General features: G+C 39.6%; 1 protein-coding gene across 2 annotated transcripts in view; it reads left to right on the forward strand.

Moving 5' to 3' along the window:
• The window catches only part of tlcd3a (TLC domain containing 3A), a 52,715-nt gene extending 30,173 nt beyond the window's left edge, over positions 1 to 22,542 (forward strand). For both annotated transcript variants that reach the window (XM_026182334.1, XM_026182333.1), the window contains exons 4-5: positions 7,503 to 7,598; positions 19,199 to 22,542. In XM_026182334.1, coding sequence (XP_026038119.1) covers positions 7,503 to 7,598; positions 19,199 to 19,513 — 411 coding nt within the window. In that variant the 3' untranslated portion in view covers positions 19,514 to 22,542. The remainder of the gene's footprint in view (positions 1 to 7,502; positions 7,599 to 19,198) is intronic.
• Positions 22,543 to 22,613: the final 71 nt, after the last annotated feature.

Genomic DNA, 22,613 nt, shown 5'->3' on the forward strand with positions numbered 1-22,613 from the left:
TAATACTTTATTACTGAGTACTCTAATGTTGTGCAGTGGTTTCAAATCAATTCTTGCCTTAAGCTGCATTATCTCCTAATGATTACTTAAGTGGTGGCAAAAAATAGATTTCATTCTGCATGTCCTTTTTTTTTTTTCAAACCTCAGTTGAAATAAATGGACAATAAATGGACAATAAATGGACTTCTGCTTGGAATTAAGAGGAAAAATGCACTTCATAATTAAAAAAAATTGCTTTGGAAAGTGGTTTGCAGTTATATCAAAGACGTGCGTCATCATGCTAATCCACCTCCACATAACATCTGTTATCTCACCGCTTTGTTAATGTACAGTAAACACTAGCTCAGAACTGCTGCACATGCTTTTAAGGCTGTTTGTTGCTTATGGAGTCAAGCAGACGTATAAACAAATTTTCAACACAACATTTTCATACTTAACCAAACATCTGTGTCTTTTTGAATTCCCCGTAGTGGCGTCTGAAAGCATCATTATCAGTAAAGCTGTGATGCAGAGTGCTTTACTTCCTCTTTAGAAGGACCAAGGAAACCACAGAAACAATGATGGTGTCAGTTCTGTTACAAATAGGTGGCTTAAACTAATTAAGAGTCCTTTCACAGGCCGTACTGAGTCAGTACTGAACAGCTTTTTATGTGACACAACAAAATGGAAATAATTGTAAAGAGTTACTGAAGCTGTTCCTAGATGCCTTTTGGGGAGTAAAAGATGTTGCTAATATTGAAGTTGGTAATGTTGAAGTTAAAGTTAAGTATAGTGGTGACTGTTGTGAGTGAATAGTATGTAAACCCAAATCTACAAAGCTAAGTCTGGGTGCAATATAGTCTGGTGAAAGGGTGGAGTGCCAAGTTATAAGTTAACACAAGCAAATATTGTTAGCCGGCTGCACCCATAAACTAATTTGTATTGCTATATTATACTGTGTGCAACTTCTTACATCTTACAGTTGGATAACTACCACCCATGTCACCACAACAAAAACTAAAACTAAAGACCTTTGCACACCGGACATGTAAAATCTGTGAAAAAGTTTCTCACTTTAAAAGTAATTTTTGAGACTCCCCTAATCTTAATACATTTTTGTGACATTTTTCTAATCCACATCTGACCAATCAGACTGCATTTGGGAACAAGTCCGCTATAGCTCAAAACCTGCACCAGTAGGGACTATACAATGAGATGGAAATGGTAGAATAATGCTGTTTTACCTCAGACACACAGCTAGATACTGCTCCGGGTCGATCGACTCTATGAAATGAGTTCTCTCCCTACTCACATGTGTTCTCACCTCTGCCAACAAGAGCTCAAACTGCCCCACTGACATCCTTCACCTTAAAACGCAATAAAAAGCATAAATAAGTAAGAAATACAAAACTAAATCAACTCTATTCATGAGCATTCTTTCCTAAACTCTACTACTTGAATAAACTCTTTGATCCATTCAGAGGATGCAGACCAGTTTCAATGTAGAACAAGTGCTTTTCCAGTGGGAATATGTAGCTGGGAAAGAAAGAACACCCAGCTAGTGATTATTGATTACTTTCTTTGAACAAATGCAAGCAATGTATTATTTGTCCTTTGCATCCTTGAATTGTGAGCATTTCAAAGTGGTGACGTGGAATAGGAACGAAGGGTCTATTTTCTGTTGAAATATGAGTGTAAGGAGAACAATGGCAGCCAGGCAAAAATCTCTGTGCCATTTAAAAATACCGAGGCCTGTAAGACATATATAAACTGAATATATAGTGAATTATGGGTTATTGGAGAAAGCTGGCAGCTGACCAGAGGCTTTCAATGCAGTTGTGACTGGCAAACTTCTGAACTTTTAAACTTGAGTCCACTTTTCAACAGCCTGAATTGGTCAAAAGATAAGATAATATAAGACGTTATTGAGCCCACGGCAGGAAAATTTGTGATCACTATACAAGTAGTCTTCGGGAATACGTCCTGGCTTCCTGAAGGATTATTTGGATGTTTCTGCCTTTTTCTCCATTGTCCGTCAACATGATCCCACACTGCTGCAGTAATTTTGAGGTCTGGGCTCTGGGGGAACCAATCCATGACGGGTAGTGTTCCACTGCGTGTTTGTCTATTTGCTTTTACTCCATTTGCAGTGTGTTGTCAGACTGAGAAATGAAGCAGCTGCCACTGTTTTGTAATTTCCAGGTAGTGCTGCATGGTGCATCAGATTTTGCCAGTACTTTTCCTTTTTCATAAATCCGTCCATTTTGAGAAAATCCTCAACACCACCGGCTCAAATGCAACCACAAACCATGGTAGAACCTCCTGTTTTACAGATGGCTGTAGACACTAACGTCTCTCCTGACGTCCTCCAAAAATTTCACATTTAGATCCTTCACTCCACAAGACCTGTTGTCATGGCTGCAGTTTTTTCCGCCTGACACTTCTTCTTTTTAGCTCTTTGGGAATCACCTTGATGCTTTAAAAATGCTTTTTATATCTGTGAAACTGTTTAATCGCATTTTTCAAACTATGAAACTAGTTAGTTCATTGCTTAGTTGACTGTTATGTGTGGACATATCACTGATTCAGTCCTTGAATTAGGTGCTTTTTTTGTGATCAAATGATTTGGATGTCAGTGTTCAATGGCGTGATAAACAAAATAAAAAATAAACACATTGCTCTGTTACTCGGTCTTTTATAAGGACTGAGTGGGGAAAAAAGCAGCCAATGTCCAAAGAAAATAACTATTCTTTAAGACCACTTTAAAAATGACAAGATAGCCTGACTACTACAAAATATAATGAAATGATGAATGAGATTCGACCCCACTCTGTCACTGGAAGTTTAAAAATTATTTGCAAAGTATAAGGAAACATTCCTGTTATTTCTGACCATTTAATAAACAAAATTAGGAATTTTGTTGGAATAAATGTCAAGGATTGTTTTTTTGTTTTCTTTTTCTGTATAAACATTTGAATTATGTTGCGCAGGCTCTTTCTCCAGACTCCAGAGTTTACAGAACATGTAACATTGCCACTCTCTTTTCCAAGTAGTATCCCAGGTTAGCAGGCCAGGTGCAGTGGAAACCCAAGCCTTTGTTTACAGTGGGTACATGAGATCACATTACCTTACATTATTCAGCTCCAGCTGCAGTCATCCTCCCGCTTCTCTAAACTCTACTCACCTCCCTTTTTGTTTCTCCGGTTCCCTCACTCATCAGCACCATGCTACTTGGGCCTGCACATGTAATACGTGAGCTGGTAGAGTTTTCTCAGCAGGCTGAGTGCAGGAGGAAGAAGAGCATTTCATTTAGGTGTACCAGTTTAAGTGTCTAGTTTTTGTGTGTTATGGCTACTGGCCTGGCATGGTTAGCCTGTACTGTTCTTGTTTTGACAGGTTATGACATGTCATGCATGAAAGCTATTGCATCAGCAAAAATGGCAGTGTGATAATATCGGTGTGTAAAGACTTTACTAGGGTGGCCATGGAGGTATATCACAATTAGTAGTTTTTTCATCTGTTTAACATAATAATGCCATCTGCATTTTATTTACTAATGAGCAGTTTCCTTGCTTCTGTTCCGAAGGGACAACCACCTCTAACCAGCAAGCCCTGGCCCTTCCTGTCTAGTTTCTTTATCAACAGGCAGACAGATGGTGGTGGTAGTTCCTCTTCTTCTCTGGATATTCGCTGTGAGCTTCACGAGTAGTGTAAAGTGTGTCAAATTTATTATGGAAAGCCTGTTGTGAACCTTAGTGCTTGGTACATGTTTGATTGTTACAGAGCTCTCCCATAAGGTTCTGCCCAGAATCTAGTGAGTGATAAAGTCTCAGGTACCACTTAACAAGCAGCCTGCTTTGTGCTGTCCTCCAGATAAGAACACTATTGTCAAGCAGCCCGATGGTACTCGGGAGTCATGGAGACAAAGAAATTTGTGTCAAACTTTTTGAACTCTAAAATAGTGGAGATGAAAATGGAAAGGCTAAAAAAATCTTCAATGCTTTGCAGCTACATGCTAGTCACTGTTAACCAGAAAATTCTGTTTGTTGTTACTGGAAACTAAACTCTCTCTTCTTATTCACACTATAACCAGGGTTTGCCTCTTATTTGTATTTAATTTTATTTAACTTAATAACAGTACAGTACTCTGTTTTTGGTAACCATTGTCCCTGATGTAAATATGTAAAAATTGTGTACGTTTCTGTTTTGTGTCTTGTGTACTGTTTGTTTGTATTTGTCTTTCTTGCTGCTGTTACACCCAAATTTCCCCTTGTGGGACAATGAAAGGATTATTCTATTCTATTCTATTCTATTCTTTTCTGTTTGTACTGCACTTCCTGGAAACATTTGTAGAACCAGGAAACTTATCAGGTTACAGACAAGCTAACTCGCTGTAACGTAAAGGTTTACCTCCTACTTCTGAAACAGCTGGACTCAGTTTCTTAGACGTTCTCATCAAAATTAACATTATAGGAAGCCTACGTTCAGATGCAATTTTGGTTTTGAATCCAGTCCATCCCTGATTTATCTACTGAGATCAGGACAACTGTTTGGCAGTTATTAAATGTCTCTATTACATTTCGGAATAAGGATGTGAGTACCAAGAAGCACTTCTAGACTGTCGTAGTTTGCCATCATTATACTGTAGCCCTATATTTAAGCACGTAGGTTGATGTTGATGATGGTGCATTGTGTTGCAGGTGTAGTCATACAGCTTCTCTTGTTTCAAGTGCATTCGCACACTCAGGCGCTTGTATGTTGTATGAAATTGTAGCAGGCACAATTATATCCTTTATAGCCAGTAGCTGTGTGAAAACTAGAGGCAGTGGATTTAGCAAGATGACGTTTTCAAAATGTTATCTACCAGTTAACTCCATACAAAGTGCAGTAAATAAGAGTTTCTCATCCTTGGCAGGAAGATTGTTCCAGGCATGTCTGAGAACTTTCACAAAGAAAGTCTCACTATCTCACTGTCTTTGTAACGCTAGAATCAAAGTCAATGTATCAGATTTGACTAGTGATTCCATACATGCAAATTTTGTCTCTCTTGGCATTAATATTAAAGTTATTTTAAATGATGCTGCCCGGATGAGTGCCTGGAGGTTTTACTGAGATGGTTGACACATGGAAAGATTTTTGTTCTAGAAGGACTTTGCCCCGAACTGATGGTGTAATTTTGAAATCCGGACTATGGGAGCCAGACCACCTGTTGGAGGGCTTTTTGTCTTATTTCTGGTTGAATACAGTTTCTCATTTGTGACTAGTTCGAGTAATACTGTGTAACCTATAAGAATCTACACATCAAAAGGATATAGCACTTTAGGCAAAAAAGTTTTTTTTTTTAGCATTACAGGCCTGGTGTTTGAGGGGGAAATACAGGCACAGTAATGTTGAAAGTGGCGTGTTGCATAAAGTTAACACACTTATGTCCACAGCCGCTGGGGTGGGATGAGGTAGCCAGGTAGTTTGGTAGGTGTGGTGTAAGGTTCCCCTCTGTGGTCTCTGTCATTGTTTTGTGGCCAGATGGCAAAGCCACGTCTGGAGCTGCTCATGCTTTATTTATTAACGGCACACAGAAAGCTGGGCTACCAGAGAGTGCTTGTCTTTTGTCTGGAGTCTCTTTATCCATCTAAACTGACTCATCTACTCTAGGGTGGCAGCCCCAACCACACGGGACTGTGCTGGTGGTCAGTATTTGAAAGCTTTGTTCATTTGTTATGTACAGAACATTACTTCCTCCCCTCCCTTTTTGGCCATCTTGAAATTGTGGTAGAGTAACATATGAACCGCTGGGGTTGTGGGATTGTACTAAAAAAATGGAGGAGGGTGCGATAATATTATCAGTTAAAAGGGTTTTCCTTTAGCCTCTTTAGTATGTAAGCTTTGAATTTTAACCTTAGACAGTTTAACCGGTTCAAAGTCACTTGCCGGGCTGGCTGCCCTCTCTTTGTTAATGAAAGCCCTAAATGAGGAAGGGGGAAAGTAAACTGATGACTACCGTGCCAGCCAGCATTGTTCTGCAGGTGTAAAAAATAAATAAATAAATAAATAAAACTGCATCACTGTTCTGGATATTCTTCAGCTACCTCTCTAGAAAGTACTAACGCGCCACCATCTCAAACCACACTACTGTGGTAGTCTTTGCTTGCCTTGGACATGTAGTTTGTTATATAATATTACTTGATAAATAATTTTTAAAAAGTGTGGTTTTACCTTCTCTCACTAATGGGTCTAATTGTTTAGGAAACACTTAAAGCACATGCTGCACCTCATAGTGGGACACGCTGTTATTATTAACAACCAAACCCAATATCTGTTATTGTAGGATCTTTACTGTACAGTATAAGGTGACTTGTTGTGATTTAGTGCTATATAAATTCAACTGAATTGAACTGAATTGAACAAGGGTCTTCCCATTAGACCCATTAGACCTGTTGCTGCACCTGCACCGTCACTCTACAGTCTAGTTTTAGTTTTATTATTGTTTTTCAGGGATCATGCACAAAAACATTCACCTGATTTAGCTTTTAGCTTATGTACTTCTGCACTTCCTGGACAGGTACACACAGGGTTAAATAGGCTATAAAACAGAAGTATATATCCAAGATATAAGATAAAAGTCAAGTGATATAATCAAATACACATACACAACCTAAAACCTCTCAACCTTACCTACACCCACAAAAAACATACACATTGTAAAACCTTGCTATGTTAAAGCATCCTCCCATTTAATACTATGGAAGAAGTTCAGGATTGTCATTATATTATTATTTTGTAATTATGCAGCTTTCCAGTAGCTACAGAATTTCAGGCACCTATGATAAACCTGGGTTTAAATTCAAACTCATTTTTGGCACATGCTGACTTTTAGCACTTTACACACAACAGCCCAAATCACAAAGTGCTTTTGCACCATGAACTGTGAGGAATTAGGTGAAGAAATAATGAATCCAGTCAGTTTTCTCTTCCTGGAGCTTTTGGCTGTTTATCTAACAGCAGCACTTGAAGGCTAGGGTGATTACAGTGAGCCATTTGGGGATTTAGGTCTGTCTCAGGTGCACCAAGCCTTTAAAGAGCTGCTGCTGAGCGATAACTAAAGAAAGATTGTTTAAATCTGGTCAGAGCCTTCCTGCTATAACAGATCCATGCTGATCTAGCGTCCTTCCATAACGGACTGAAAAATACTAAAAACACTAAATAAAGAGAATATAAAATGAAAAATGTATAAAAATTATTATAGAAAGATACAGAAGCAGTGCTAAGACTATTTTTAGTAAAATAACAGAGGAAAAATTATTACTTATAAACAAATATTTTATGGTAATTAAGAGGAACATGAGGGTGGCTGAAAGCAGCTCCAGTCCAGCTGTATGAGTCAGTGTAAACACATGATTAAAGTCTGATATTTTCCTTGTCTTTTCAAGCATTTTTCCGCTGAGACTGTTCGAGAAGGTGTGTGTGTGTGTTTTCCATGCTTGCGCTTGTTTGCTCAGTCTGTGTGTGCTCTGTCTGCTCCTCAGTTCTTCAGAAAGGACCAGGGGGATTTCTTCATCGGCTGCTTGTTTCTAACAGAGCTCAGCACGCCCTTCGTGTCCCTGGGGAAGATACTTATTCAGGTGAGATGGCACATGCACATGAGCATTCACCTGAAACAAACTCTGAAGTCCTTTTCGTGGTAAATACGTATGTCTGTAGATATCATAGAGATGCAGATCTTTTGCTGTGTAGTAGCGGAGCAAACAAAGTTGTAAAATTATTTGCCAAACTTCTACTTCTGAGCAGGTTAGCAGCTGCAAATAGGCTCGGGCCTGCCCAGCTTTGCATTGCTGCAAGGAGTGCATTAATCCAGGGGCCAAACACAGCGCAGTTTTAAATAAAGTGAGCCAGACCAGTGAAGCTATTACTTTTTCTTTTTTTTTCTCTTTTTGAAGACACCCTGGGATGTCTTAAGAGAAATAAGTATAATTTTTAAGTACACATCTCAGTTTTTCTATGTTATAAACAAATATTACTGTAGAAATTTAAGAAACCCACAAGCACAGCTGATTAGGCTCATATTGTAAGAAATAAAGTACTATTTTATATTATATTAATAACAGAAATTCTGAGTAAAAAAGAGAACAGTGAAAAAGAAACGTTTCTGTTATGAAATTAAATACTAAGAACTCTTTTTTTTTTTTTCTATCTTACTTGGTTGCTTTGGCATAAGGCACAGGCCACAGATGATGTCTTTGTAGGTAAAAATACAGTTAAAGACTTTATGCCCTCCTTCTTTGACATATGGCAATAATTTGACAACTATCAAGTGGTAAAACAAACACCAGTTTACTGGTTAGTATAAACCTTTAAAAGTGGTTGCTAACACATAGACTAACATTATTATCTTTGGAGACGTGTGATTATTTGGCACTAAACTCCCTTTGACAAAAACCCCAAACTCTTCAACGGGAAAATCCATCCTCTGACAACAAAAAGAAGAACGCTTTGAATTTGCTGTGCAGTTTGAAGTAATGTTAAAATTCACACACAAAACTCACCAGTTACAAAAATATAAAAAAACATGAATGAACTCCATTGTTCACAGTAATTTAGAGAAGTAGACCAAAAGCAAGGTTTGTTGTTTGTCTTCTATTGTCTGGTTCACACAGGCCTAAAGACCAGTCAGGGACCCTCTCGATGCTCATAATCACCAGACACTTTGGTCATAGTTTGCATGAAGTATGCTAACTTGTCTGCAAACACTTGCCAACCTCCTAAGTGCCCGCACCTTTTGAAATGTGTTTATTTTGAAGGCCAGCAATCTGTTTCCAGTTTGCAGTTTGAACTTTTTCAACTTGCCCTATAGCTCGGTGGTTAGTTCACAAGTGTTTGTAGGCAAGTTATGGCTATACATATCATGCTTACTACGGGTCACCGTGAGAGTCTAATTTGACCTCGCAACAACCAGCAACCACTTATGGAACATAAATTTCCCTCAGCAAGTGGAGGTTATATTTTATTTTATTTTTTATTGCAGTTTTTTAATTGTGATTTGTCTTCGATATTATTATAATTGTTTTTCTTCTGAATATAACCAAGCAGAAAGACTTTTGTGTGTAGTGGAATTTGTTTGAAGAGAATCTTTCACAGGTCACTCTAACATCTTCCCAGAATGTTTTAATCATTGTACCAAACACAGTCAACAGTGCTGAACAAAAATATGCATATTTAATAAGTATAAGGAGGAGAAAAGTGGAAGAATTCAAACACAGACAGTGGGCCATCGGATTCAGGCTTGAATAAAAACAAATGAAAACATGGTTTAACTAATAATTAGCTGCGGTTGAAGACAAAGGTCAGTGGTGATGGAGGAGACAGCCAGTCTGTCCCCGCTGGCCACTCATAACCGAATGAGTAAGGTTAATAATCAAAAGAAATAATGACCACAAGGCACACAGTTGTAACATGCCACTCTTGAGTGAGTGATTTGTACTTGTGTACTTTTACAAAACGCAATCCTGTGGAGAAACCGTTTTTTTTTTTTTTGTTTTTTTTTTAACTCAACTCATTCTTCTTGCTTCCTCCACGTCCGTAACATTGATTCATTAATGTTGAATTCTCTCGCAGCTGCTCTATTCCCATGTTGTTCCAGTATATTAATGACTAACCTGTATCGTGAATGGATTATCTCAGTTGTTCTCCTGACTGAAGTTTGGTCCGTTTACAGCATCCTGCCATGTGATAGCATTTGTCCCTAACCATCAGAAACCCCCTGTTAACTTTTATCGAGTGGAAAAACGTTAGCGTTCATCCTCCAGCTTCACTGTGTTTATGTTATGCTAACATAGCTGTGTAGCTAGCGATCACGTAGCACATCATTATATACCAGCTAGTACAACTTCAGTAACCCTACAAACGTCACTGCTGTTTAGTTTTCTGTCTTCATTTATGTTGAAAGTGATAGCAGAGTTGTACGTTTAATTTTTTAATTTTTTCAGAAATCTCTCAGTCAGAACATGCTATATCATGTTTAGGTGTGAACTAGCGAGCTAACTTCCTGTTAACTTCTAACTCTGTTAAATTGAATAAATTCTGTTTTCATGGATGCCTGGATGTTAAACTAATTGTTACACCTGGTAAAGCAGCAAAACTGATCATTTTATTACAGATGAAAGAGTTTAGACAGTTTTTAAACTCTCAGTGATGTCGCAGTGTTCCTTTGACTTTGGGACCTGAAGCGGACGGAGTTTTGGACCCAGATTACTCCGTGAGGCTCCTGACTACGGTAGCCGTAATGCTCAGACACCATCAAGAGGTGCGGCTTCGTAGCCTACCAAAGTCTGATAGATTTTTGAGCGCCGTGTACCACATAAAATCGGTTCGAGGTCTGTAAGCACAACCAGAATTCATACATAAGGCGCACCGGATTATAAAGCGCACTGTCGATTTTGAGGAAATTAAAGGATTTTAAGTGGCTTAAAAACAGAATAGCAAATATTAGATGACACTAGATCCCTAATCCAGTGTGCATAACAACCTCAAACATACACAGAAAAGGTTCCCCAACATTTTCAGATCGCTGTTATTCTGAAGAAATCTCTGTGTGCAGCAGACAAAGTCACAAGTCAGCATTGGGTACCTGTGATCTTCAGGCTTTCAGGCAGAAATGCATTAAATGCAAACATGATTCTGTCATGGAAATCACTACATGGGCTCAGAAATCATTGACCATGAACACAATCTGCTATAAAATCCACAAATGGTACGTTTTCCCAGCTGAAATATTTCAAATTTTTTCTATGTTGTATTGTAAATAAAATCTGAGTGAATGATATTTGCATCCGAATTTAAACAGCATCCAGCTGTCCATGAATTAGCGTTGTTTTTCAGATAAATATTTATTCATCACTGTATTTTTTATACACTTAGACACACATAAATGTACGGTATATACAGTTTGATATGAACTTAAGCAATACAGCCTTAGCTCTCTTAACCAAAACAAAGCCATTCATCTTTTCTCCAAACTGTTCCTGCACAGGTGATCTGCAGAGCACTGCAGCAGCAAAAACCCAAGTATCTCCATTTCATTTGGGATGTTGCTTGTCACTGTTCTATCAATAATTAAGCTGCATGGCTCACCAAAAAAACCCACATCAGTCAGCAGCATTCAGGCACCGCTTGCTCTCCCTGCCCCTGAATTGATCTGTTTCGGCTAATGTTCATTAGTTTCGCCATGCAAAGAGCTCTATAGCCTACACTTTAGTAAAAGGGCCCAGTGTCTTACAAACCATCCTTTCTAAGAATAGAAGAGCCTTACTGTGTAGCTCAGTGAAACCAGTGGACCGTGGACTCTCAGGTCTTTGCTGACATCTGGTGTCGGTGAGCAAAAAGAGCAGAGCAATTCTTCACTGCTGACCACTTTTAGACTTAGTCAGCACTAACAGAAACCGCACCAGACAGTTTTACTGCTCTCATCAGCAGTGCTGACTGCTGTTGTGTGGAAAAGGGAACATCCAGTCTTTCAAATTAAAGATGAGAAGATCCCAGATCATATGATTTTTGTTGTTGGATGTTATGGCCCTGTTTTCCTGTCTCAGTTTTCCTATCCCTTTGACTGAGAAAAATAATTATGGGATTTGGTGGGGTTTTGTTTTTTTTTTTTGTTTTTTTTTGACAAAATGTAGTAACCTTCTCAACTACAAGTTAAGCTTTTACTTAACTTTAAGCAAGCAGCAGAAATGGAAAATATACAATAATAAAGTTTTCCTTATTTTATTTGCTTACTTCAATAATGGATGAAATGTATCAAAAGAATTAAGCAGCAGAATAATAAATTAAAACTACTAAGTAGATACTGTGGCTTAATTAAAAGTATAGTATATAATGTCTATAAAGCAAGCGCAGTCATTAGCATGGCTGAAGAGTGATAGGTTTAAGCTACAAACCTATTTGCTGGAACGTTCAAGATAATTTAATTACACAGCAAAGCAAGACACGAGTAGGCAAAGTTCTTTATGTTTCTCGTGCACGGGAGAGAACTGGGCAAACGCCGTTCCTTCGCACGACCCCAGTTGCTCTCATCTGCTCCCCCGTAACACTGCTCTTTTATTGTATTTATTTTACATTCATTCATTCATTCATTTATTTGTTCATTTCCAGGCACAACAAATACCTATATTGAACATAAAATGCACAAAACAAAAAACAAAAATTGCCTGAAAAAGGAGTGGGACGAAGAAAACTTATTAAATCCCACCCCTATACTCACTCATCAACAAAAAAACAAAACAAAACAATATACTTCCCGCAGCTACGCCCATTATTGCATACAGTCCCATCAACAGCCCCGGGCGCATACAAGCATCTAAACTGCAGCTCGCAAGCAACAATTAGAGCCTTCATAACTGAATACAGAATATATAAATTATAAATTACATTACCACAGGTAACAGGCAGTAATAACTACAAGTAACAAACACACACATACACACATACATATACATACATATATATCTACACACACATGTGCATATATGTACATACATACGCACAGTCTTTTTTTTTTTTTTTTTTTTTTTCTTGAATCCATACCAGCAATGGTAAGAGAACAGACATTACAGAGCACACTAAAAAACCATCATTGAGTATACTGTGACCAGACCAACTGTTTGTAGAGAAATTTAAATCTATGAATATTTTTGCATTGTTTCAGTTGTAAACTCAGACTGTTCCAGATTTTCACACCACATACAGACACACAAAAACCTTTACGGGTTGTTCGAGTTCTGGGTAATTTGAATTCTCCAAATCCTCTAACATTATAAACCTTTTCTCGAATTTCAAATCTAGTTTGTAAATTTGCCGGTAAAAGTTTAGTAAAAGCTTTATACAAAATTATGGATGTATTGTAATTAACCAGATCCTGGAATTTAAGTAACTTTGCCTGAAGAAAGAATTTGTGAGTATGATCTAGATAACCAGCCTTGTGAATTATACGCAGTGCTCGTTTCTGTACTGTGACTAATGGATTAGTTGTATTTTTATATGTGTTTCCCCACACTTCCACACAATATGTAAGATATGGAAGAACCAGGGTACAGTACAGAGTACGAAGTGCATCTTTATCAAGGAATTGTTTCACTTTGTTCAAAACTGCGAGGCTTCTGGAAATTTTGGTTTTTATGTGTCTGACGTGGGGTTTCCATGAAATTTTGTTATCAATTACGACTCCCAAAAATTTGTTTTCACTCACATTATCAATTGGTACACCTTCAATGATAATTGGTAATTCTATATTATATTTAAAATTACCAAAAAACATTGCTTTAGTTTTATTTATATTTAATGATAATTTATTTATGTCCATCCATTTTTTTATTAATTGTAGCTCCCTGTTTACAGTCATTACAAGATCAGTATAATCATCGCTACTGAAAAATATGTTGGTGTCATCTGCGAACAGTATGAGTTTAAGTACTTGAGAAACATCAAAAATATCATTTATGTATACATTGAAAAGTTTTGGTCCCAACACTGACCCTTGGGGAACACCACATGTAATACCAAGTTTCTCTGAATGGTAATGCCCTATGCTAACATATTGTTCCCGACCCGTTAGATAACTTTTTAACCAGTTACCAGCTTTCCCTCGAATACCATATCTTTCCAATTTATCCAATAAAATTGAGTGATTAATTGTGTCGAAGGCCTTTTTGAGATCAACAAAAATACCAACTGCATATTTATTTTTGTCCAGTGCATCAGTAATTTCTTCTACTGCCTCAATTATCGCCATTGAAGTGGTTCTTTGTGTTCTGAAACCATACTGACCAACATTTATTATTTGATGTTTTTCAAGGAATTTTTGTAATCTTGAATTAAAAAGTTTTTCTAGAATTTTTGAGAATTGAGGCAGTAGAGAAATAGGCCTATAATTGGTAAAACTATGTTTGTCATTACTTTTATATAGTGGTATTACTTTCGCAATTTTCATTTTTTTTGGAAAACAACCGGACTGAAATGATAAATTACAGATATATGTTAAGGGACTAGCAATATTCAGAATAACCTGTTTAACTACAGACATATTTATGTCGTGATAATCCATTGAAGACTTACTTTTACATTCTAATGTGATATTTATTACTTCTTGCTCATTTGTAGCTGAGAGGAACAGTGAAAAGGGATTTGATTTTATATTGCTGATATTTTCATTTTTATGACACGGGATGTCCGCTGCTAGTTCAGGGCCAACATTTATGAAGAATTTATTGAACCCATCGACAATATTACTCATGTTGTGATTTTCACCATTTGCATCAGTAAAATATTCAGGATATGATGTTCCAGAAGATCCTTGTTTAATTAAGTTGTTTAACACATCCCAAGTTCCTTTTATATTGTTTTTATTTTCATATAATCTTCTTCTATAATAAAGTTGTTTGCTCGTTCTTATAATATCAGTCAATTTATTTCTATATGCTTTATATCTTTGTTCCACTTCTTTTGTTTTTACTTTGATAAACTGTTTATACAGATTGTTTTTCTTTTTGCAAGCATTAATAATTCCTTTTGTGAGCCAAGGACTTTTTATCTTTTTTTTCTTTGTCATGTGTTCGTTTACAGGACAATGTTTATTGTACCACATAGTAAAAATATCTAGGAAATTGTCATAAGCCTTGTCCACATCTGACTCTTCATACACCGAACTCCAATCTTGTTGTGCTAAATCGAAATTGAAGGCATGAATTGCTTCTTCATTTATTGTTCGCTTTGCTATCATGATCTTGGTATCTATTTTTTTAAAATCACAGTCACACAAAGTAAAAACTGGTAAGTGGTCAGTTATATCACAGACAAGCAGGCCACTATTAATTTGGAAATCCATGACATTAGTAAAAATATTGTCAATAATAGTGGCGCTATGTGATGTTATTCTGCTTGGCTTTGTTATTGTTGGATATAGTGATAAGCTGTACATCGTGTCAGTAAAATCATCAATGGCTTTTAACCTTGTTGGGTTTAGCAAATCAATATTAAAGTCACCACAGATAAATAGTAATTTTTGGTTCACCGAAGCAAACGTTTTTTCTATCCATTCATTAAAAGTGTCAATACTTGAACTGGGTGTCCGATATATGCAACTTATTATAACATTTCTCTTTTTTTCATTCATGATCTCAATAGTCAAACATTCCAAAATTCCATCAATAGCCATAGACATAGTTGTTACAACATTATATTTTATAGAGTTATGAACATATATAGCAACCCCGCCGCCCGCCTTATTTAATCTATTCATGTATTTTAAATCATATCCATTCAAACAAAAATCTATTCCTTTATCGACATTGAACCAAGTTTCAGTGATGGCTATAACACTAAAGGGGCGAGAAAATTGTTGCAAATAGTCCTTAATGAAATCAAAATTAGAGTACATACTTCTGCTGTTAAAGTGAATTAATGAGAGCTTCCCGTCTAGGTTAATTTCTTTTTCATATTGTTCCTGAGTGAAATAATTACAATTTTTAACAAAAGTAGAGAGAAAGTTACTTCCAGAATCTATTTCTGGATCTATTATATTATGCTCCTTATATTCACAATCTAGATCAATTACTTTCTGTTGAAGAATTAATTTCAACATGTCCATGTCATTTCCTGGTGTAATTAGAGATGTTGGTGTATTTATCATTTGATTGTCATTAGAGTTATATATTACCTCGATACATTAGTGTCAGTTGTACTTGTCCAGATCCTCCATGTTCCTCACTATCAGTACTTTTGCCTCTTCTGGTGTCCCGTTTAGCTTAATGAAAATCTTACAGTTTGTTACCCATGTATGTTGTATTTTACCATTCTTCTTCAGTTGCCTTGCCTTCCTCGCGATGTCTGCGTTTTTTCGTGTCAGATGCTCATTAATGAAAACATCCGTGCCTTTCAGTTTGCGTCCTTGTTTCAGCACTGCGACCTTGTTCTTCCGATTGACAAATCTCATAACGACGGCCGGCGGTCTGTCACTCCTCCTGGGCAGTGAGTGACATGCTTCTATGTGCTCCAGGTCCATCTCTATCCCCTTGCTTTGGAGGAAGGACGCCACCTGTTGCTCCACCGAGCGGGTCTCCTCGTCGCTGGGCTCCCCGACGTTCCCGGCCACTGCGTGCGCGTACGAGCGCGGCTTGATTTTAATACCGCTGATGACCACGTCGTTCGTACGGGTGTACTGCTCCAGCTCATCCACCCGCCGCTCGAGATCCATGATCCGTCTGTCCTTTTCGGCATTTTGGAGGCGTAGCTGTTTTACCTCCTCCAGTAGCCCCAGAAGCAGCTCCTGCTGCGCCCTGACTGCTGCCACGTCTCCGCACAGCGCTCCGAGGGAGGTTTTAATGTCCTCAACCTCCTCTGGTGTTGGGCCTTTCTTGGGTGGCATACTGAAGCGAGAGCACGAGGCGGCCACCACGAGGGACTCGGAAGCGGAATTTCTGATGATGGCGCCTGGCTAGGCCTGCTGGCTGATGGTGGAGCCTGGCTGTGGCCTGCTGGCTGGGCCTGCTGGCTGATGGTGGAGCCTGGCTGTGGCCTGCTGGCTGGGCCTGCTGGCTGATGGAGGAGCCTGGCTGTGGCCTGCTGGCTGGGCCTGCTGGCTGATGGTGGAGCCTGGCTGTGGCCTGCTGGCTGGGCCTGCTGGCTGATGGTGGAGCCTGGCTGTGGCCTGCTGGCTGATGGTGGAGTCTGGCTGTGGCCTACTGGCTGATGGTGGAGCCTGGCTGTGGCCTGCTGGCTGATGGTGGAGCCTGGCTGTGGCCTGCTGGCTGATGGTGGAGCCTGGCTGGACCTGCTGGCTGATGGTGGAGCCTGGCTGTGGCCTGCTGGCTGATGGTGGAGCCTGGCTGGGCCTGCTGGCTGATGGTGGAGCCTGGCTGTGGCCTGCTGGCTGATGGTAGAGCCTGGCTGATGGTGGAGCCTGGCTGTGGCCTGCTGGCTGATGGTGGAGCCTGGCTGTGGCCTGCTGGCTGATGGTGGAGCCAAGCTGTGGCCTGCTGGCTGATGGTGGAGCCTGGCTGGACCTGCTGGCTAATGGTGGAGCCTGGCTGGACCTGCTGGCTAATGGTGGAGCCTGGCTGGGCCTGCTGGCTGATGGTGGAGCCTGGCTGGGCATGAATATGAATATACATGAATATGCATAGGTTCATTAACATACGACGTCTACATACAAACAAAGAGTACCTTGCCTGTGTGTTGTGTAAGTGTGTGTGTGTGAGTGTGGGGTCAGAGTGTGACCCCATAAACAATTTCGCTAACCCTGCTGGTTTGGAAGTCCAACAGTTCATCTAAACAAAAGGCACTTAGACTAAAACTGACATAGCTACGTTTATCCTACCATAAAACAATAAGAGAAGGTAGACCTCTCCCATGCTCCCAGGATGTGGGCGTGAATGCCAGAGCACTCTGGAATGCACACCAAGCCTTTGCAGACTATTAAGGATCACACATATCACTACACAATCGATTATACACCTCTAAGCATATATGGTTAAATATTTCTAAGCATAAATGACAATAAGCAATACAAATCGAACAAAGAGTTTTTAAGTTCTCTGCTTTCAGGTCCTCTGCCAGACTGTTAACACCGTTTCAGTGTATTAGGGTACAAAAGTGAAGCATGAAATCCCACAAATAATTAATATGCATCACACCAAAATGCTGTTAATGTTACTGAGTAAAAAGTGTTGCATTGTTCAACTACAGTAACCTACTTGTGCACAGTTTGAAGCAACTTTTCTGGAGTCTCTCCCAGCTATCCAAGGGCGAGAGGCAGGGTACTTCCTGGACACGTCTCCAGTCTAACACTGGACAATTAACAATTAAAGATGTCCCGATACAACTTTTTCATTTTCAGATTCAGGTATCTGCCAGAGTTAAAGTAATCCTCACTGTGAGGCTCAAGGTAAATGGTACTTTACAAACTTAAGAAAATGAAATTCGCCAAGAATATAAATTCACTAAGCTATTAATTCCTTTGGGCTTCTGGAGACACCTGGGTGTCACACTGGTGAGGTGTTTGGGGCGTGTCCTACCAGGAGGAGGCCCGGGGCAAACACAGTACACCGTGGAGAGATTACGTGTGTCATCTGGTTTGAGAATGCCTCGGTGTCCCCAGCTCTACATGCACAGACTGACACATAAATGAAAACCTTCACAAATATATAAACAAACAGAAACCTCTGCTGAGCAGCTTGCTGGGCAGTGTTATAGCATTTTTATCACTTTAATTTTTGAATCAAACGGTTGACCTTTAAGGAGAGGTCAGAGGTCAAATAGGACATTTTAAACTCGATACACTACTTTCTAAATGTTGACAGTGCACACCACACTTGTATGAATCATAGTTTCTAAGTTATAAGGCTTTTTGGCCATTTTTGATCAATAAATCATGAAGTTAACCTTCAAGACATTTGCAGATGTAAGACATATTTTAATAGACTGTTAACATGACCCCTACTCTACACCCCTACAAAGATTTATCAGAATCCATTCAAAGCTACCACTTTTACAGGCAGAGTACCGAACATCCACCTGAAACCTAACCTCCTTGGGGGAGGCCATAAAAGCCACTGATATAGTCAGTTAAGTAGCTCCAAGCTGCTGTCGCTTTGCTGTTACCTTCCTCCATGTTACGTTAGCCCTCCCTGCTAATGACTGCTGCTGATGTGTGATAATAATAATAATGGATTGGATTTATATAGCGCTTTTCAAGGCACCCAAAGCGCTTTACAATTCCACTGTTCATTCACACACTGGTGGAGGCAGCTACCCTGGGATAGACTGACAGAAGTGAGGCTGCCATATCGTGCCATCGGCCCCTCTGGCCAACACCAGCAGGTGGCCGCCTGCGAAGTCATAAAGCGACTGAAATGAACGGATCAGGTGTGGATCAGCTCGTTGTCACTAAGCTTTGTGAGTCAGGATCAGACCGCCACATCAGATCAGTGCGTCTCCAGTTAGAAATGCCTGTTAACCTGACATGCATGTCTTTGGACTGTGGGAGGAAGTTGGGGTAATCTCTAATAGATCTCTGGCCTCACATTGGAGTACAGGTCTGCTTTTTACAGACCCAAATGTATATGTGTGGATGAGTCATCAAAAACAGTTGTAGTTTGGAAAATGTGTTTTCGCTGTGCTCTCTGAACACATCTCTTCATCTGCAATTCCCTTTTTTCTCTTTTCTCTCCTCCAGCTCAGCCTCCAGGACTCCTGGCTGCACAAGCTCAATGGCGGGATGGTCCTCTTCACCTTCTTCATGTGCCGCATCGCCCTCTTCCCGTTCATGTACTGGATGTACGGCCGTCACTACAGCATCCCTCTCTACAGCGTGCCCTTCCACCTGCCGCTGTCTGCCAACCTGGGCAACTCGTGCATCTTGGCGCCGCAGGTCTACTGGTTCGTCCTGCTGTGCCGAAAGGGCTACCGTCTTTACCAGCGCAGCCGCAGCCCAGCCTCGTCTCCCACGGCCGACACCGCCGCTGTCACTGACAGTTCAAAAGATGATTGATACACGGACCACGACCGCTTGCTCTAGCCACACACTCAGCTACTAACGCTCAGCCCAACCATCGTACTGTAGTACACCAGGACTGCCTGCTCTCGTTCCACAACTCCCGGGCATTTTCCGCACACTTCAACCAACTCCTCTGCCTACGTGGACCTCTCCACCTCCAATCTAACTCTACTACTGAAGTTTAGTGATTTTAATTTTTTTGGGATGTGACTCTGACCTGGATCTCGCTGAAGTGCTTCACTGTGTCTGAATACATTTACAGCACTGAAAAAAGAAGAAGGAAAAAAAAAAGATCATGTTTGCTGCACTGCAAGTGAAATGTGGAGCAAACGTACCAGAAACTAAAGAGGAGATACGATCCTTACTCCTACTGTTTACAGCTGCTGATTGGAAAGTCCTGTTACAGTGTATGTTTGTGGGTGTTATGGCTGGTTTTCATTTAAGAGTAACATGTCAGATAGTTGGATTTCTTTTCAGATCATTTTATTTGTCACGCTGGTGACAAGGATTGGGGCCTGTGGTGGGCGGCATGGAAGTTCAGGCAGTATTAGCAGAGATAGGAAATGAGGAATACGCGTCACCAAGCAGTTACATCGTTACCTGGTTAATGTGATAGCCTCTGACTTTTCACCAGTTTCTCATAGTGCACGCAATTACCTACACTCTTATTTTCATCAGTGTTTCCACCCTTCATTTTCAGGTTTATAGTTTTCCATTATCTGTAGGGAACTATTTTTGACACCATGATTGATTAAGAAATGGCCTCTCTCACACAGGGTTTTTTTTTTTTTTTTTTTTTTTTAAAGAAAACAGTAATATTGTAATGTCTTGCCCTGAAATAATTTTTTCTTAGGTGTGAAGTTCAGCTCCTAGGCAGATAAAATTTTAAAAAAAAATCATACCTGGTTTAAATTTGGTCGAGGTCATCTTCTCATGGAGTTTTTCCTAAATTTAAATTCTGGATACTTCTACTTGTTCCTCCTCGATGTGTGGTGGCTCTCCTGCAGTGGATCCAAACTGTAACTGCTTAACTTTTGTTTTGTATTCTCAGTTAAAATGGGGAGCATCGACCACATAAGTGACGCCAGCACTAAAGTACCACACCGTCTTTAATTGGCCACCAGGAGACGACTTTTCTGGGTGCAGAAAGACTTGGAGGGAGGGATTAGCCCTCACCTCACTTTCTCTTCGACCGCAATGCTTTCCTGACGACTTTATGGGCTCAAGCGCTAGTTTCAGGGTCAAATTTTATAGTCAATCTAAGGGCCTGAAAGAAGGATTATCCAGGATGTGATCACTTGCTCCGCCGCTCTCTCATCACATCTGGTTTTAAAATACCAAGATTGCGACAGCAGGAGCTCTCAGCTTGTAGCTTGATAATTTTGTGACGCGAGGGTTGGCTGTGGGGGGTGAAAAGGGGTAGACGGGAGAGGAAGTAAAACAGGAAATAACCAAATGAGAGGTAAACAAGAACTTTAAAAAAAATGGGTTCAAACTAAGGATCCTTTTGGGACATTTTTCCCTTGTTGCTACACATCCTGCTCTTCTCACCAGTTATGATTCTTGACACAAAAGTTGGATCAATTCAAAAGAAAACCTGACGTTTGTTCACCTTGAGGTTGACGGTAAGGTGTGAGTGGACAGGAAAGGACTTCCAGTGAGTGATTAAAAAAAAAAAAAAAATAGAAACAAGCCCCTACCGAGGTGAACAGTAAGATTAGACCAGTGAACTTTATGCCAGGTATGGTTTCTTTGGGGGGTGGGGGCTTCTGTTCAATGCTTCTGTTTTTTGCCTCTAAACGTCACTCAGTCCAGTCTGATGGCGTGATGTGGAAGGTACCATGAGGCCCGGTGAAGGTCAAGCGGCTCCCAGCTGAACTCAGGGGCAAGGTCAGAGTGATAAATGGAGGGGTGTGGCTCATCGGGCCAAACAAACCACAAATAATCAAACAAATACTTCAGATTATTTATATGCACTTGTGTATCAGGGGTTGCACTCATCACATAGGGGTTTTTAGAGTTACATTAACTATCACTTAAATTAAATATATATCTTGACTAGAATAGAGAGGATCATTTTATTGTGCAAAATTCCAGTTATTATGAAAGAAATGAAACTTCTTACGAATTAATCAAATCAGAAAACAAAGAATTCTGCGTATTATGCATTAAATGTCCTTTTTTTGTTTCCTGTAAATTCAGTCTATGCAAAACAAATGTTGGTGCATGTATAACTGAACTAACATCAGGTCATATCAAGCTCACCCATCCCTCATATGATGTGCTCTTTGCACAGTTTTCTAGGAATCTGTGTTTATCTCTGCTCTACATTTCAGTCTTATTACTGAGTCTTAGTTTTAATTTTTTTATTTATTTATAATTGCGTAACGATTAAAAATAACTTCATATTCATTGTTAGTTTGTTTTAGTGCACATGGACACATTAGAGCTGAATCAAAACTCACTAAAAATCCATTTAAATGGAACGTCGCGCAGCTTACAGCTAACAGGCATGAAGCAAACCGCCTTATGTTAATCCAGAGTTTTTGTGTCTTTGCTTAAAAATCTAAATTGTTGTCTCCCTCTTTTTGGCAGCTTCCGCCAAGCTGTTGTATAAATGATAAAACATAATGTAACAGTAGTACAAGTTGGAGCACAGAAAGCTTCTGAACTCTTTTGCCCAGATTATTGATGGGATCAAAGTGACTGCTCGTGTTAGAAACACATTCTGCATGACAGCTCAAATATTTTCCCTCTGTGAGTCTGATCATCACAACTTGTTGTGAAGGGGGGAGTTAAAGAAGAAGCCTGTTAGCTGAGCAGCAGTTTGGGTAAGAGGAGGCGAGCCGGGCAGCTGAATGATGGGCTTGTTTGTCGAGGTTGGCTGGAGTGCGTCAGGGTGCTTTTGTTACTGCAAACATTCCTCGCTCTTTGTGTTGCTTTTCTGCATCTTTCAGCTGAATTTCTCCCACTTTCTCTTTTGATGATTCTAATAGTATTAAAGGAATTACGATATCAGTTTATCAGCTGTTTTTTTTTGTTTTTTTTTACATACATGTAGAGGGTTTAAACATTCTCCAAATCCCAAAAAAAT

Source organism: Astatotilapia calliptera, chromosome 10, assembly GCF_900246225.1.
Source record: "Astatotilapia calliptera chromosome 10, fAstCal1.2, whole genome shotgun sequence".
Taxonomy (NCBI): Eukaryota; Metazoa; Chordata; class Actinopteri; order Cichliformes; family Cichlidae; genus Astatotilapia; species Astatotilapia calliptera.